The sequence below is a fragment of the Carassius gibelio genome, chromosome B12 (assembly GCF_023724105.1).
Source record: "Carassius gibelio isolate Cgi1373 ecotype wild population from Czech Republic chromosome B12, carGib1.2-hapl.c, whole genome shotgun sequence".
Lineage (NCBI taxonomy): Eukaryota > Metazoa > Chordata > Actinopteri > Cypriniformes > Cyprinidae > Carassius > Carassius gibelio.
In genome coordinates, this window is record NC_068407.1 from 5557481 (window position 1) to 5571390 (window position 13910).

General features: G+C 38.1%; 1 protein-coding gene across 17 annotated transcripts in view; it reads left to right on the plus strand.

Moving 5' to 3' along the window:
• The window catches only part of LOC127968924 (calcium/calmodulin-dependent protein kinase type II subunit gamma), a 71988-nt gene extending 58655 nt beyond the window's left edge, over positions 1-13333 (plus strand). For 2 of the 17 annotated variants that reach the window (XM_052570374.1, XM_052570376.1), the window contains 10 exons: positions 317-357; positions 823-909; positions 3389-3433; positions 3804-3858; positions 5183-5287; positions 7141-7284; positions 8603-8678; positions 8990-9084; positions 9213-9459; positions 10679-13333. In XM_052570374.1, coding sequence (XP_052426334.1) covers positions 317-357; positions 823-909; positions 3389-3433; positions 3804-3858; positions 5183-5287; positions 7141-7284; positions 8603-8678; positions 8990-9084; positions 9213-9445 — 881 coding nt within the window. In that variant the 3' untranslated portion in view covers positions 9446-9459; positions 10679-13333. The remainder of the gene's footprint in view (positions 1-316; positions 358-822; positions 910-3388; positions 3434-3803; positions 3859-5182; positions 5288-7140; positions 7285-8602; positions 8679-8989; positions 9085-9212; positions 9460-10678) is intronic. The other 15 variants (XM_052570378.1, XM_052570381.1, XM_052570380.1 and 12 more) reach the window with 9 other exon arrangements.
• The last annotated feature ends 577 nt before the right edge of the window (positions 13334-13910 follow it).

Consider the following 13910-nt stretch of genomic DNA (forward strand, 5'->3'; position numbering starts at 1 on the left):
TATATTTCCTTATTTTTTTATTTCCAGTAAATTATTTATTTATACAATACTATTACCTTCATCACACAAAGCTTTATATGTCTTTGGATTAAACTGATATATATTGATCTGTGAGAAATATCTCCTGTGGTGAAAAATGATGCTAGTCAGCATTACCTCCCAAACCCCATATGCTAATGAATGATGGAATGCAAGCCAGCATTTAGTTAATTGTTTTTTATTGGGATTTATTTGAAATATGTGCAGGTGTGAGAATTCTGTCAGTTTTGCCACTCACGCTGTATGTAGTAATTTAGTCTTTCTCTGTTCCCTACAGCATGCAAAAGTTTACTCAACAAAAAGGCAGATGGAGTCAAGGTAAGACCACAGATGTTCCTTATATACCTCATTTCTCCTGGAGATTGAGACGTTTTAATCTTTCCAGCAGCCTTTTGAGGTTCCCATCTCTATCAGAGCTTTTCATTAATGGGTTTTAAACTAAACACTTTTTTAATAAAACCATATTGCTGCATTAAGGCAGTACTTTGTGTCTTGCACTCTGAAGTTATTAAAAAAAATGTGTAGTAGTACAACCCATGTGTTCCCTGAGTGGATCTAGTTATCAGACTATTCTAATAATTTTGACACTATTTTATGAAATGTTCATTAGTAATCGTCGCTTTCTCTCTGAATGATGGATGACTTTGTAGAGTCATCTTCCTGGCGTATGCTATTCATCTGTTTTCTAATTACCATGACTGACATAAGAGGATCGGCTCCGATCTTGTCCCTAGTAATGTCTTCTCTCTGAAAAGGAAGTTGTATCTGTCCTCTCTATTTCAGCCCCAGACAAACAACACTAAAAACAGTGTAGTGAGCGCTGTAGTGAATGCCATGAAAGAAAGCAACACGACCGCTTCTACACCGATGGTACCTATTCTACATTTAACTCTTTTTGTAACCCATCTGCTCATTTGAACATATCCCATAGTACATGATCAAGTGTTTGCAATAGTGTTTGGCGCATGTCAGATGTTTTTGAAACCATTTTGCATGTACTAAAAATAGCTCAGACCTATAGTTTGCTGTGCACTACGTTTTTTTTTTTTTTTTTTTTTTTTTGAGGGCTCTTCTCCTCTTGAAGCATGACTGATACACTTTGTGGTATTTTATAAATGTTATTAGAAGTGATTTGTTCTTGCTCGTAAGCTACTGGTTTATGTCCTTCCTCACTCTTTTTTTCTTTAGTTTGCCTTTGTAGGTGTATTCAAACCTCTATTTCAAGTAAAAACTAAATATAGTCATCGAATGAGACTGTCTATGAGACTAAACAGTTAACTGTACATACATCGTGCTTAAAAATAACCAGGAAGACAAGAATTTGAGCCAAGTCAACACACAGAATAGAATGAATATATGGATTTCGGAAAATAACATGGTAATTTGTGTCGTAGTGCATAAACCAGTCATAGTAAAGATGCAGTATCCCACACAGAAAGCTGTCAGCTGTTTGGCTGTGTTAGAAACTAGCAGTGTCCCCTGGAGGTTTATAAAAAAGGAAAGTGGATTGACACTTCACATGGGCCTTGTTTGCTTGACTGCCCAAATAGCTGAGCAAAGAGCATCCTGGGACCTCCAAAATGATCCATTAAGAGCAGAAGTTAACCCTCGACCCCTCCTGAGGCCTCAAAATGCCCCCACAGTGCTGATGGACAGCTAACAACCACTGACACATACAAGGCAACATAAGCGGCAATTGGAATAATATGTGCAATGTACACTTTTTTGCAGTGTTAATTTTGGCAGGCATTTTTTATTTAGTCTTAGTCTTGAGACGAAAATGCTTAATAGTCTTAGTCACATTTTAGTCATTTGAGTCTTTCATAGTTTTAGTCGATGAAAAGTCATTGCATTTTTGTCAATTTTTATTCACTACTTTAAGTCAATAGTTTTAGCCAAACTGTTGTTACTTAAATTTATTTTGGTAGTTATTTTATATGTAGTTTTCAAATTCTTCTCTCTTTAGACCAAATCAATTAAGCTAATGAGAAATTTGAATCAAGGACTGAATTTGGAGAATCTTGAATAAATTATGACAATTTTCATTTTTGGGTGAACTATCCCTTTAACAGAAGTGAAAAAGGAGCAACTTTTGGACTGTTGTCTGCGTATCTGAGCGCTGAGAACTGTATATGAGAACTGGCGCGCACAAGAGAGAACACTTCTATCAGCATGATTCTTCCTATCTATCTATCACTAACTTTGTTAATTGACAACGAATTGTGACTCCCGGGAAAACGGGACGTCTGGTTGCCTTATGTTTCAGATCGCTAGTTCACATTTTATTGGCCTATCCATCCACTGCGGCTGCCATACTGACTAGGGTTGCTGTGATTTTGCCAAGTAAGACATGTTCCTGGATCAACATCTTTTGATGATCCTGGATCAACATTATTGTCCGAAAATATAGACTTAACCCAATCCCTACCCCTAAACCTATCCTTACCAATACTTTATTATTTAAATCAGTGGGAAATGATAGCTGATTAACAAGAGTGTACAGTAGAAGCACCTAACCCTGATTGTAAGCCTAAAATAGATATTTTCCAGAAAAGTTATACCTGTTCTGATTGTTTGATTGGAATGTTGATCCAGGAACATGTTGCACTTGGTGAAATCACGCTCACCTACTGACTAGATATTGGCCCTTATCCGATTGCAATCCAATGACAGGGACGGACATTTTGAAGGACAATAGCCTATAGGATGCATTTTGAATGTCCGGTAGTTCTCAAATAACATCATAGTCCACTCTTGTCTAGTTAACAAAGACGCGGCATAAATTTTGTCATAATTTCGTCATCAGATATTATTTTTAGCTTGTCAACGTCTCGTCTTTTTTTTTTTCGTTAACAAATATTTTTCGTCTTCGTTAACGAAATTAACACTGCTTTTTTGAGGGTTCAGTTGGGTCACAACATTCGTGAGAATAACTGGAAGTTAATCTGAGGAAAAATATAGTGCATATAATCCAGAGATTGCTTGACTTCAAGGTGGTCCTCCGTTCCTGTGGTTTCATCAGAATTTCAGTTGAATTTGAGAAACTGCATCTTTAAATCATCATGACGCATGCCATTTATTATTTTTATAAATGTATGTGTGTGGTCGGTTTGTTCTTCAAGCTCATCATGAACCCCCTATCTTGTGTGCATTTTCTTTTTAAGTAATTTAGATCATTATTTCTTTATTTGATCTCAGAATCCTCCATTTGTGTCTTACCCAAGACAGTTACAGCAGCTTTAAAAGTGTGTGTATGTGTGTATTACTGCAGGATGTTGTGTTTAACCTGATTGTTGTGGACGAGTCTTGCTGCTTTAATCATGATGTAAAATCTTGTTACGTTTTACAGGAGCCACAAACTACAGTTGTGCACAACCCTGTCGATGGACCCAAGGTACATTTTTCAAGAGCATCTGGAAGTCGGATGGAGAATCGATTCACACACTGCACTTTTGCAAGATATTAAAAATGAAGATGTATCAATCATTATTCTCTTTGAATGAAAAACAAGTTGAATTGTGGGTGGTGGCGTTATAATTATTATAATAACTCCATTTATATTAATGTAACACATTATGAAAAATGAATGTTTAAATTAAGAGTATCAAGAATCATTCTTAGAATCCAAAACATGTTGAATCATGAGGGTCCTAACTCTAGAAATATTATTGATACCATAACCTAATGCTGCTATTACTTTTCTTTCACGTCTCATGTTTCGTTTGTCTTGTATGTTCTTTGTCTGTCTCTATTTCTGTCCCCAGGGCTCCACAGAGAGCTGTAACACCAACGAGGAAGAGGATATGAAAGGTAGGAAAGGTACACAGATCTTCTCTCCTCTTCTCTGCATGCCTCCAGCACTGTGGTGTTGCAGCTCCCAGTGCTCGTGTCAGAAGAGTAATCCCTCTCCTGTCCGATCACAGTACCGAAACACACCAAAAAGCCTTTGATTAAACAAAATACATGTCACGTCAGTCAGTATCTGTTTGAAATATAAAACCCTGAGGCTGCAGTGACACCCGAGGCTTTGTGATTTGAAGAAAGGGCCATATATGCACATTGGCAGACGGATAGGAGGGGAATTATGGTAGAGGGCATTGAGACGGGGTTAGATGGATTGTGATTTACATGTTTAACATGCATGATGGCACAACCCTTTGTTTCCAGCTAAATTGCTAGCTAAGAGATAGCGAAGGTGCACCAGAGAGATTTAGAGTTTACAGTATTCAACAAAGTATATGAGGGCAAACTCTCAAAGAAATAAGTGTATTCTCAAACATTCCTGTTGGGATGGGATTAGATTTCTTTAAATATCAAGAAAGACAAACAGAGACATGATCAATTCAAACCGAAATAAATTAAGTATAAAATCATATTCAATGTCCTCAGGGAAAACTAGTCCCATCTGAATAGCATCTCACTCACAGTTTGTCCATTTCACACAAATAAGCCAAGTTCAGATGAATTGATACTGTATATACATGCACACATCTGTGTTAAAACCGTCGGTGTCTCAGTAGGTTTCCTTGTAGATTTTGTGCGTGTTTGTGTGTGTGTCCTGTGTTTTTCACCGCACTTATTTTGATATTTGTTGATGTGTTGTGTCTTGTAAATGTATTAGCATGTTGTAAACAGGCGTGTTCTTCCCGAAGGACTCTCGCTGAGACCGTTTTCTGTCACGAAAAGGGCCAGGCTCGAATTCATTTCCTCTCCTTATTCACTCTGGGCCTGGACGGACAATAGCAGCTTAAAGAGCCTTATCATTAGCTCCTTCACGTCTGAGGTTAGGTGATGAGGACAGGAAATTGGCACAGAGCCTGGAGGAAAAAAAATCTCTGAGCGCGCTGTTGTCCGCTTCACCACACCCATAGATACAGACCAGAGTCACGCCATCTCTCATAACACCACTGGAAAATCCAGGATCATCACCTGTAGTCCTGCTCCCATAAACACAGTGCTTCTTTTATTGAGAACAGCTCATCTAAACACATCCCATCCAGCATCTTCGTGCCCGTTAAGTTATTTAGTCATGATGAAGTGCCAGCATTGGTGTGGTGTTTGTTAGTGTGTTTCGGCTGGTGAAGGACATGAGAGATGTGTGTGTTTTTCCTTCTGGTGGCGTGTGGTTTTGGGGCTGTGCCAGCTGAGAGTGCGCAGGGAACGAGCAGTGACAGTGCCGTGATGAGTCAGTGCAGTGCCGGGGAAGAGCTGCCCGCTCTGCTGGCTTCGCCACAGGGCTCTCCTGCCAGTAAGTCAAGATCCTCTCGTACCCCCTGCCCTGGGCACCTCCCTCCTCAAACCTTCAAGTTGAGACCTTTTTGTCCCCCCACAACTCCAGCCTTTCTGCCCTTTAGCGTACTATCATAAGGGTCACTTGCTTTCCGTGTAGAATCCAGTACTGTTTTCTTCTCACAGATGTATTCATCCCCTTAAGCATGCTGCTCAACTATACCATTTCCAGGTCTATTTTGTTGTAAAATGGCCCTTTAGTAACTAGATTGAACTTTAAGATGTTCTGCTGCAGATTTTTCCTACATCCTCCTTCCCAACTTGTGACTGAAGTCTCGAACCTTTCCCTTTCAGAAGTTGAAATATGCTTTTTTTTTTCACATGCACACATTTTAATATCCCAAATCAAAGCTACATACCTTGCGGGTTAACAGTACTCCATATAGTTTCTGATGTATTGTTTGTAATTCTGTTTAATTATAATGCTTGTTTTAATTGTAATGAATTGCATTCTATTTCTTTAACTGGGTTTTTAATATGACCAAAACCATTTACATATACTACCATTCAAAAGTTTGGGGTCAGCAAGATAATATAATTTCTTCGAATTAATTTATTACCATAATACATAAATACTCAATCAGCAAGGAGCATTAAACTTTTACATTGTTACAAAAGATTTCAATTTCAATTAAATGCTTTTCTTTTGAACTTCATATTCATAAATCCAGAAACAATATTACCACAAAAATATCAAGTTGCACAACTAATGTCAGCATGAAGAAATCTTTGCTGAGCATCAAATCAGAATATTAGAAGGATATAAAATTTATGAAGGATCATGCGACACTGAAGACTGGAGTAATGATCAGTAATTGCCACTACAAGAATAAATTTGATACATTGAAAATAGAACACTTTGCAATAGAGACTTAAATAACCCCCCCCCCCCCCCCCCCATTTTTATGGTGCTTTTGAAATAATGGTTTTAGTGATTTTAAAAACCCAAATAAAATAGATATAACACAAATACAGCATATGCATAATACAAATTCATGTCAGCAAATGGGATGTTTATAAAATAGCTGAAAAGCACACTTATTGTAACTTAACACTTCTTTTTAGCTTACAGTTGGAACTGACGCAAATTAGGCTTTTGTTAATTGGCTGACCATAGCCATGAGTAATGGAGAAAATAACATAGCGATGGTATAAGAAAATGATTCTGTGTCCAAGCCAGAAAACGCTCATATAGGACCTCATCCACACCTGCTCTCTTTTCATTTAACATCTGTCAGCATCTGTCTTTCACGATTTCCTCCTGTTCCCTACTTCATACATTGATAAATTCATTGTCTTTAGGACTTTAGATTCTTGCTAATCTTTTCTTTATCTTTTCCATTCTTTTTCATTTAGTCTCTTTGTGTACATGGTTACACTGTTTATGAAGTACAACAAAAGGACTATATTGTTGAATCTTTTATCCAAAAATGTCAGTTCTATCATGTTGTTCTAAACCCATTTGAACACTTAAGGAGAAATTTAGCCGAATGTTCACGCTGCTCATTTTCATTAAAAAAGTGACTGTAAGGCTGCAAAACATTTTTAGAAGGCTGTTAAATATATGCGTTTTAAGTCATATAAACCACTTCTATGATACATTTTGGAGCTCTAACATCCATCATGTAATTTCATAGTATGAAAAAGAGCTGCATAAATATTCTCCTTCTGTCTTCTGTGGAGGTTTGGAACATGAGGTTGAGTTTTCATTTCGGGTTCTGATGTTGTTCTTCATACTCTGTGTTCATGGGTTCCTCTGTCTTTCTGCATGCATCATCACCTGTGTTGCTTGTGCTGCGTTGTGTGTTGCAGCCGTCCCCGTGCATGACGTTAAACGCTTGGCATGGAACAGTTCAGAGCATGCCTCATGTCCAGAGTTAGAGCCCACTCATTCTGGCCCCTGTGCCTCAGCCCACGGGGTTGGCGGTCTCACGGCGAGTGTGTCCGCAGCTCAGTGTAAGTGTGTGGGGTAGACCAGGACACACACACAGAGGATGTCAACAGGAAATCAAATTCTTCATACTAACAGAACGTCACAGTGGGCAGTTGATATTGTGTTAGTCAAGGTTGTGACTTTAGCCCCTTTCACACTGCCATTCCGGCAAATACAGGGGTAAAGTGTTCCTGTAATTGTTCCCTGGTCGCTAGATTTGGCACTTTCACACTGCCAGTGATGACCCGGTATATGTGCGTGCTTTCACACACAACCCTTGAAGATCCCGTAACGACACGTGACATCAGCGCGTGACGTGTAATGTACGAGTCGACAAAGCTTGGCACGTTATACTTTAACTGAAGCAAGCAAACGATCTCTGCGTCAGCGCGGAAAGTGAGGAACTAACTGATCTCTGCTTCATTACAGTTTGCACATATGTTTTCGTCGCGAATGTTGATCTTCCTTCAAAACAACCGGTAAAAAAGTCGCGCGATAACGCGCGTCATCACTTCGATACCGAATTAGATCTGGCTTTTGTTCACACAGCGCTCGTTCCGGATCGATTACCGCAATGTTACTATGTCCCCGACCCGGGTTCGATTCGGTAATCAATTCCGGGACGTGGTTGCTTTCACACAGAAGGCGACCAGGCAATGTTACGGGAATATTGCGGGTCCGACGTGCAGTGTGAAAGGGGCTTATGATTGTCGGGTTGATTTTTAGTTGATTTGTAATGGAGGACGTTAATCCAAATGCATATTTACACACACGCTTACAAAGGCCTATTCATATAAACATTTTAGCATCTCACCACTGTAATGTCAATGCAGAAAATGGCAGCAGATTTAGCAGTAAAATATAGTCAAGTAGTTCTTTCCCTAAAATTTCTGTTCAATGACTAATGTCCTGCTAAATAACTTTAAAGTTGATTAATAATGATTTTTTATTTTTTTATAATTACACACATTCCTCTTGGCATTATTAGTGTCATAGAAATGCATAATAAATGCCTCAGAGTAGAAAGTAATACCTGTAAGCTAGTAATTGAAGTAAATACGGAATGCTTTGAATGCATCAAAACTCACCAGCTAATAAGGGTCATGTGCCAAGAACTGGCATCATCAGCACTTTTTATTTTTATTTTTTTCTGGTTTATGGTCTGTTACATTTTTTTGGCACTTTTCCTCTTGGTATCAGAAGGCCTTGATATGACATTCTCACAGGTATCTGCTCTGTAAGCAGTGCATGTCATGCTTATTAACTTTGCTTTTCTTTTTTTATCATTTCATTTCCTCTCCCTCCATCATCCCTCATCTTTCCCACCTCTTGTTCGAGTAGCTCGTAAGCAGGAGATAATAAAGATCACGGAGCAGTTGATCGAGGCTGTCAACAATGGAGACTTTGAAGCATACACGTAAGTACAGCGCACCTGCACTTGCTTCAGCTTGTTTGTAATAAAGACACGAAGAAAGCTGTAGGTCATTCTGTGAATATTTAAGGCTTTGAGTGTAGTTTGTATTCAAATGAACAAACAGTCCTGATCAAACTGAAGTCCCAAAATGACCCATAGTCTGTGAAACGATAGAGATAATATTGTATAAAGCCATGAAATGATGGCGATATCCGCTCATATATGTTCACTCTTATATATCACTTTTATTTTTTTATGCTGTATGATTATCTTTTGTTATGTGAAAACTGTTTTCATATTTTTGTGTACCACAGAAGAATCTGTGATCCTTGTCTGACCTCTTTTGAGCCCGAAGCTCTGGGAAACCTGGTCGAGGGCATGGACTTCCACAAGTTCTACTTTGAGCACTGTGAGTCATGTTTAACTATGCGTATAGTTGTTTTACCTTACAGATATTATAAATATTCATAGAAGTTACACACTTTGACCATATGTATATCTGGATTCAGATGCAGTCCATGTGTTTGACTTTTTCAGTGTTGAGTAAGAACAACAAGCCTGTGCACACCACTATCCTCAATCCTCATGTTCATCTCATCGGGGAGGATGCTGCCTGCATTGCGTATATCCGGCTGACACAGTACATCGACAGCCAGGGCCGCCCACGTAGCTGCCAGTCGGAGGAGACGCGTGTGTGGCACCGCCGTGATGCCAAGTGGCTTAACGTCCACTTCCACTGCTCAGGGGCTCCAGCCGCCCCCTTACAGTGAACCGCACAGGATGGGTAAAAACTCCATTTGCACGCCTACGTTTTTCTGTCATTTAATATCTTTACTTAACCCTCTCAGGTTTAAATTAAGTTTTAGTAACTTAGTAACTTTAGTAACCTTTAGTAAAGTTTTTAGTACTCCAGATACATTGAATATGTATCTGGAGTAATAAGGTTTTTAGTTACTATACTGTTGCAAATCTGCAACGCCTGCCTTGAGAGGGGTTATTGTATGTATGACTTTATTTACCTCAGAGTTAAAAAAAAAAACTTCTGTTGCGTTATATCCTAAACTGGCATTTTATGCGTTTTAATCACGACTTAATTTTGTGACTTAAAACTGCAGTAGGGAACTTTTGTAAAAAAATATTTTTTACATATTTATTAAACCTGTCATTATGTCCTGACAGTAGAATATGAGACAGATAATCTGTGAAAAAAATCAAGCTCCTCCCAGTGGTCCTATTGCCATTTGCAGAAACTCCCTATCAGAGCTGCGGTCCGTAACTTTGTTTGTGTTCAAAATGTAGAAAAATGTACATAATAAGCGAGTACATCATGAATCCATTTTCCAAACCTTGTTTTTAGCTTGTCCTGAATCACTAGGGTACACCTATAATAACGGTTTATATTCGGACTATTTTAGATTTCTTCGGGGGTACCGCGGCGGAGTAACTTCATTGACAGAGCGAAGTAGTTCCGGCTATGATGTTCTTCCGCAACACGCAAGCAGTTCTGTTTATTAACCGCTAGAGCGTCAAAAGTTCCCTACTGCAGCTTTAATATATAGTTATATCAATTGCAACTTTATTTTTAAACTTTTTTTGTGTACTTTGTTTTTTGTTTTTGTTTTTTCTAAAGGAACAATCTCTAGAATTTCATGTATGGGTTGCGTGACAATTACGTAATGATTTCCCCTTGTAGATTTCGTAATGTAATCCGTTTGATCACATATATTTGCTGCGTTGACAAACAGAAAGCTGATTGGTTTGAAAGTGACTTTTATGTGAGCTGGGCTTCCTACATCACTCCACTATTTAGATAAATCACTTTTTTGCCAGCAAAATTTTGCAGAAATTTCGGTGGTGTTACTAAACATTAAACCGTAAAAAGTCATCATAGAAATGTGCCCAGCTAAGGGAGGAAAAGCAATTTGTGATGACTGTATGCAGTAAGACTGACGTTGCACATTTCCATTCACAGAAATGTTATTTTTTTGCGCAATTTTTTCCAGCTTACCAGGATTCTCAAGATTATGGGAATGTTTCTTCTTTGTGGCTGGACGGGCACGTGAAGGCCAGCTGGATGAAAGCTCTTAAAGTTACAGACACACCAGTGAGGAACTCTGACAACATCCAGTTCAACTGTCAACACCACTTATCCTGTCCAATCTTTGACCAACGGGAGCTGGCCGCGGCTGTGGCCCCGCCCAAGGGACGGTGCATGTATCTGACGCCCACATTGGGGTGCTGTTTTGTCCTTTTCCCACAGAACCATCTTCTTTTGCCCGTTAAAGATGTTCAGAAGGTGTTGTAAATACTGATCTATGAATTCATAAATATGCTGTATATTGTAAAAATCACTTAGCTGAACCAGAAAACTACAATCAAGTTTGAAAAGCATTTATGTAAGGTAAACCAAGGCGGGAGTTGTGAGGGTGGGGGGCTTCAACTTAAAAAAAACAACAACAAAAAAATCACAAAATTGACTTGTGCCCAAAGAATGCTAAAGTTTACAGGTTTGTCATCAGTCATTCTTGTATACTTTGCAAATTTTGGGACACAAAATTGAATTATGGGAAGGGGTTGACTAATCCAAAAGCAAGGCAGTGAAATGTTCACAAGTTCTTCATATCAAAAAAAGAACCAAAGTGTAGTTTTTAGTCTTTTTAAGGAGTGTTGCTGTTTGGTGTTGGCTTTTTATGTAACCTGGGTCTAAGAGAAGGTTTGTGCAACCCAGGTTTTAGTAATCTCTTGTGTTAATGTGGAACTCTTCCTTTTTCATTTATTTTTCTTGTACTGACATGACACGAGTATTTTGTGTTCAGTTGGAATTTTTAAGGCTATTTTATTTTTTTAAGTTAATCTGAATAAACACGTTAAGATATACAGAGATATTTAAAGGAGACATAAACTCTCACCATCCAGATTTAAAGGAAGTTGTCGTACCTGACCATGCTCGACTGTATAAACTGTATCCCTCATTTAGATTTAGCCTAATATAAGGAAAGCATAAAGTGAACAGCACACAACTGAACACCGACCAGTAGGTTAGCTCTTACTGTTTTGTTAGGACAAGTTAGCGACATAGACAAACCACTGCAGGACGTACTGTGATAGACATGAACTTCACTCAGTTTTCAAACTCAGTGACTAAATCTAGTCATTTTTACAAACTACATCTTAGTGAAAATAGCTTCAGTAGTCTGGTATGTTGTGATGAACTCTCTTTCTTACACCCACGCAGCTGCATTGTTAAAGTACTCCGTTGTTTTAGTAACGTTGGACGTGTCTAACTCACCCTGTCCTCAGTGTTGTCGTAGTCGTGGTTCATGTCGGTGACGGGGGTGAACTTGCTCTGTAAATACATGTCGTTTAGTTAGTCCGATCACAAGGAGCGCTTGGGGGAAATCCAAACACATCCAGTTGCCGTAGTTCTGTTGTTAAAAATCACGGTTTTAATGTTTGTACGATTACAAGTCACAGTGGTTTGTTAGATTCACCACCAACTATATTACGCAGGTTTTATGGCACTATTTAGATTCAAGTTTTAATGTTACTTAGAAGTGAGGGTTTGATTGTCACGAGTGAATAATCTCTTGAATTCATCTGTAGGCTAGTTGCACGAATGCTTTTGGTCACTGCTATGGTTTTGTCTTCAGATAGATTTAAGTATAGTTTCATTTGAGGCAATATATTATGTGTGGGAAAATACACCCAGTCTCCTTGAAACACATCAGTCTTTTGTATGGGTCTGTTAATACATGTAGTGTCGGCACATCCTCACCATGGACATATCAGGACTAAACCTCCGCACGTGTGTTTATCTCCTTTACAACAATGGTAGTGATGCTGTCAGGTTATATGTGACGATGCTGTTTTCATGTCCGTTTTGCGTCTCGTGCTTGTGGCGTTTTTTTTTTATCGCCGTTTTCTTTTTCCTTTGTGCTATGGGGAACTGCTGCCTTGCCTGGCCAAACTAGATTACACTTTTTATTATTTTTATTTTTACTTAAATGCATCCTTTTACATGATTGACATCTTCAGCTCCATGAAAACGAAAAGATGGCAATGAGGAGTCACTAGCTGGTAGATTTAGATTTAGCGAAATAAATATCCAACCCCTGAAAGCTGGGTCTGAATCCTGGGCCAGACGGCGAGTATGAGTCTTCTGGCCCACCCGTCCAATGACAGGAGAAATCAAACGCGCAGTTTAAATAAACTGGCGAATATGCATGTATACTTTTCTTGGTAAATATTTTTTTTTTCCACTGTCTGTGTTTACTTAATAAAAAAGGGGGAGAAAAAAAATCTCAAAGTATTTGCATCTCGACATGAAAATCACTCCATTTGGAATTATAAGTGATGTACCATATAAAAATAAAAAAAATAAAATAGAAAAAAATATATATATTTAAAACAAAAGCCTCTGCTTGGTATGCTCCCCTCATTCTAAGTAAATCTATTGCATTGTAATGGTATACTATTGGGCTTCGTATATACTTGGAGTTTAAACATGGATGCTGGATTTTTGCATGATCATACATTTAATAAAACCATGAAATGACAACTATCAAGTGTTTGTCTGAATGTTAGTAGGTCTTCATCCTAGCTTTGTTATTATTGAAACTTGATCTGGAAAGTATTTAATAAAAAGAGCATTTCTGCAACTGATTCTGGGTTTTCTTTGTGCAAATGTAAAATGATCACTGATCTTATTGTGAAAGATTAATCTGTGCACATTTTTACAGTGGAAAATGTAATTTCATTCACATCTCATATCTCGTAAATTGAGATGCTGATTTAAAATGTTGTATGTATTAAGGTCAAATTGTCCTGATTTAAAAAAAACAATCATATTTGTACTCCTGGTAATTTGTACTCCTAAAATATGACTGCAGTGGAAACAAATAGTAAATTAATTTCACCTAATTGGAAATATATGGTTGGTACTGCGCCCAAACAAAATCTAAGATCATAAAATCTAATTTTTTGAGATTGGAAAATAAGATGTTTAGATTTATAAAGTATGAATAAGAGTAAAGCATGCTGTAGAAAACAGAATAGTTATTTTAATACTTTGTTTTAACAATATGAAAAGTTTTCAATTGCAATGCTGCTTTGTCCACGGAGGTTACAGTGAACAGCTGTAATTCTGCTGTTCCATAAGTGCCACCTAGTGTAAGAGAGTGGATTTAGAGACCGCTACATTTACATTTAGAGTGTGTACAGTGTTCCATTTTGTCT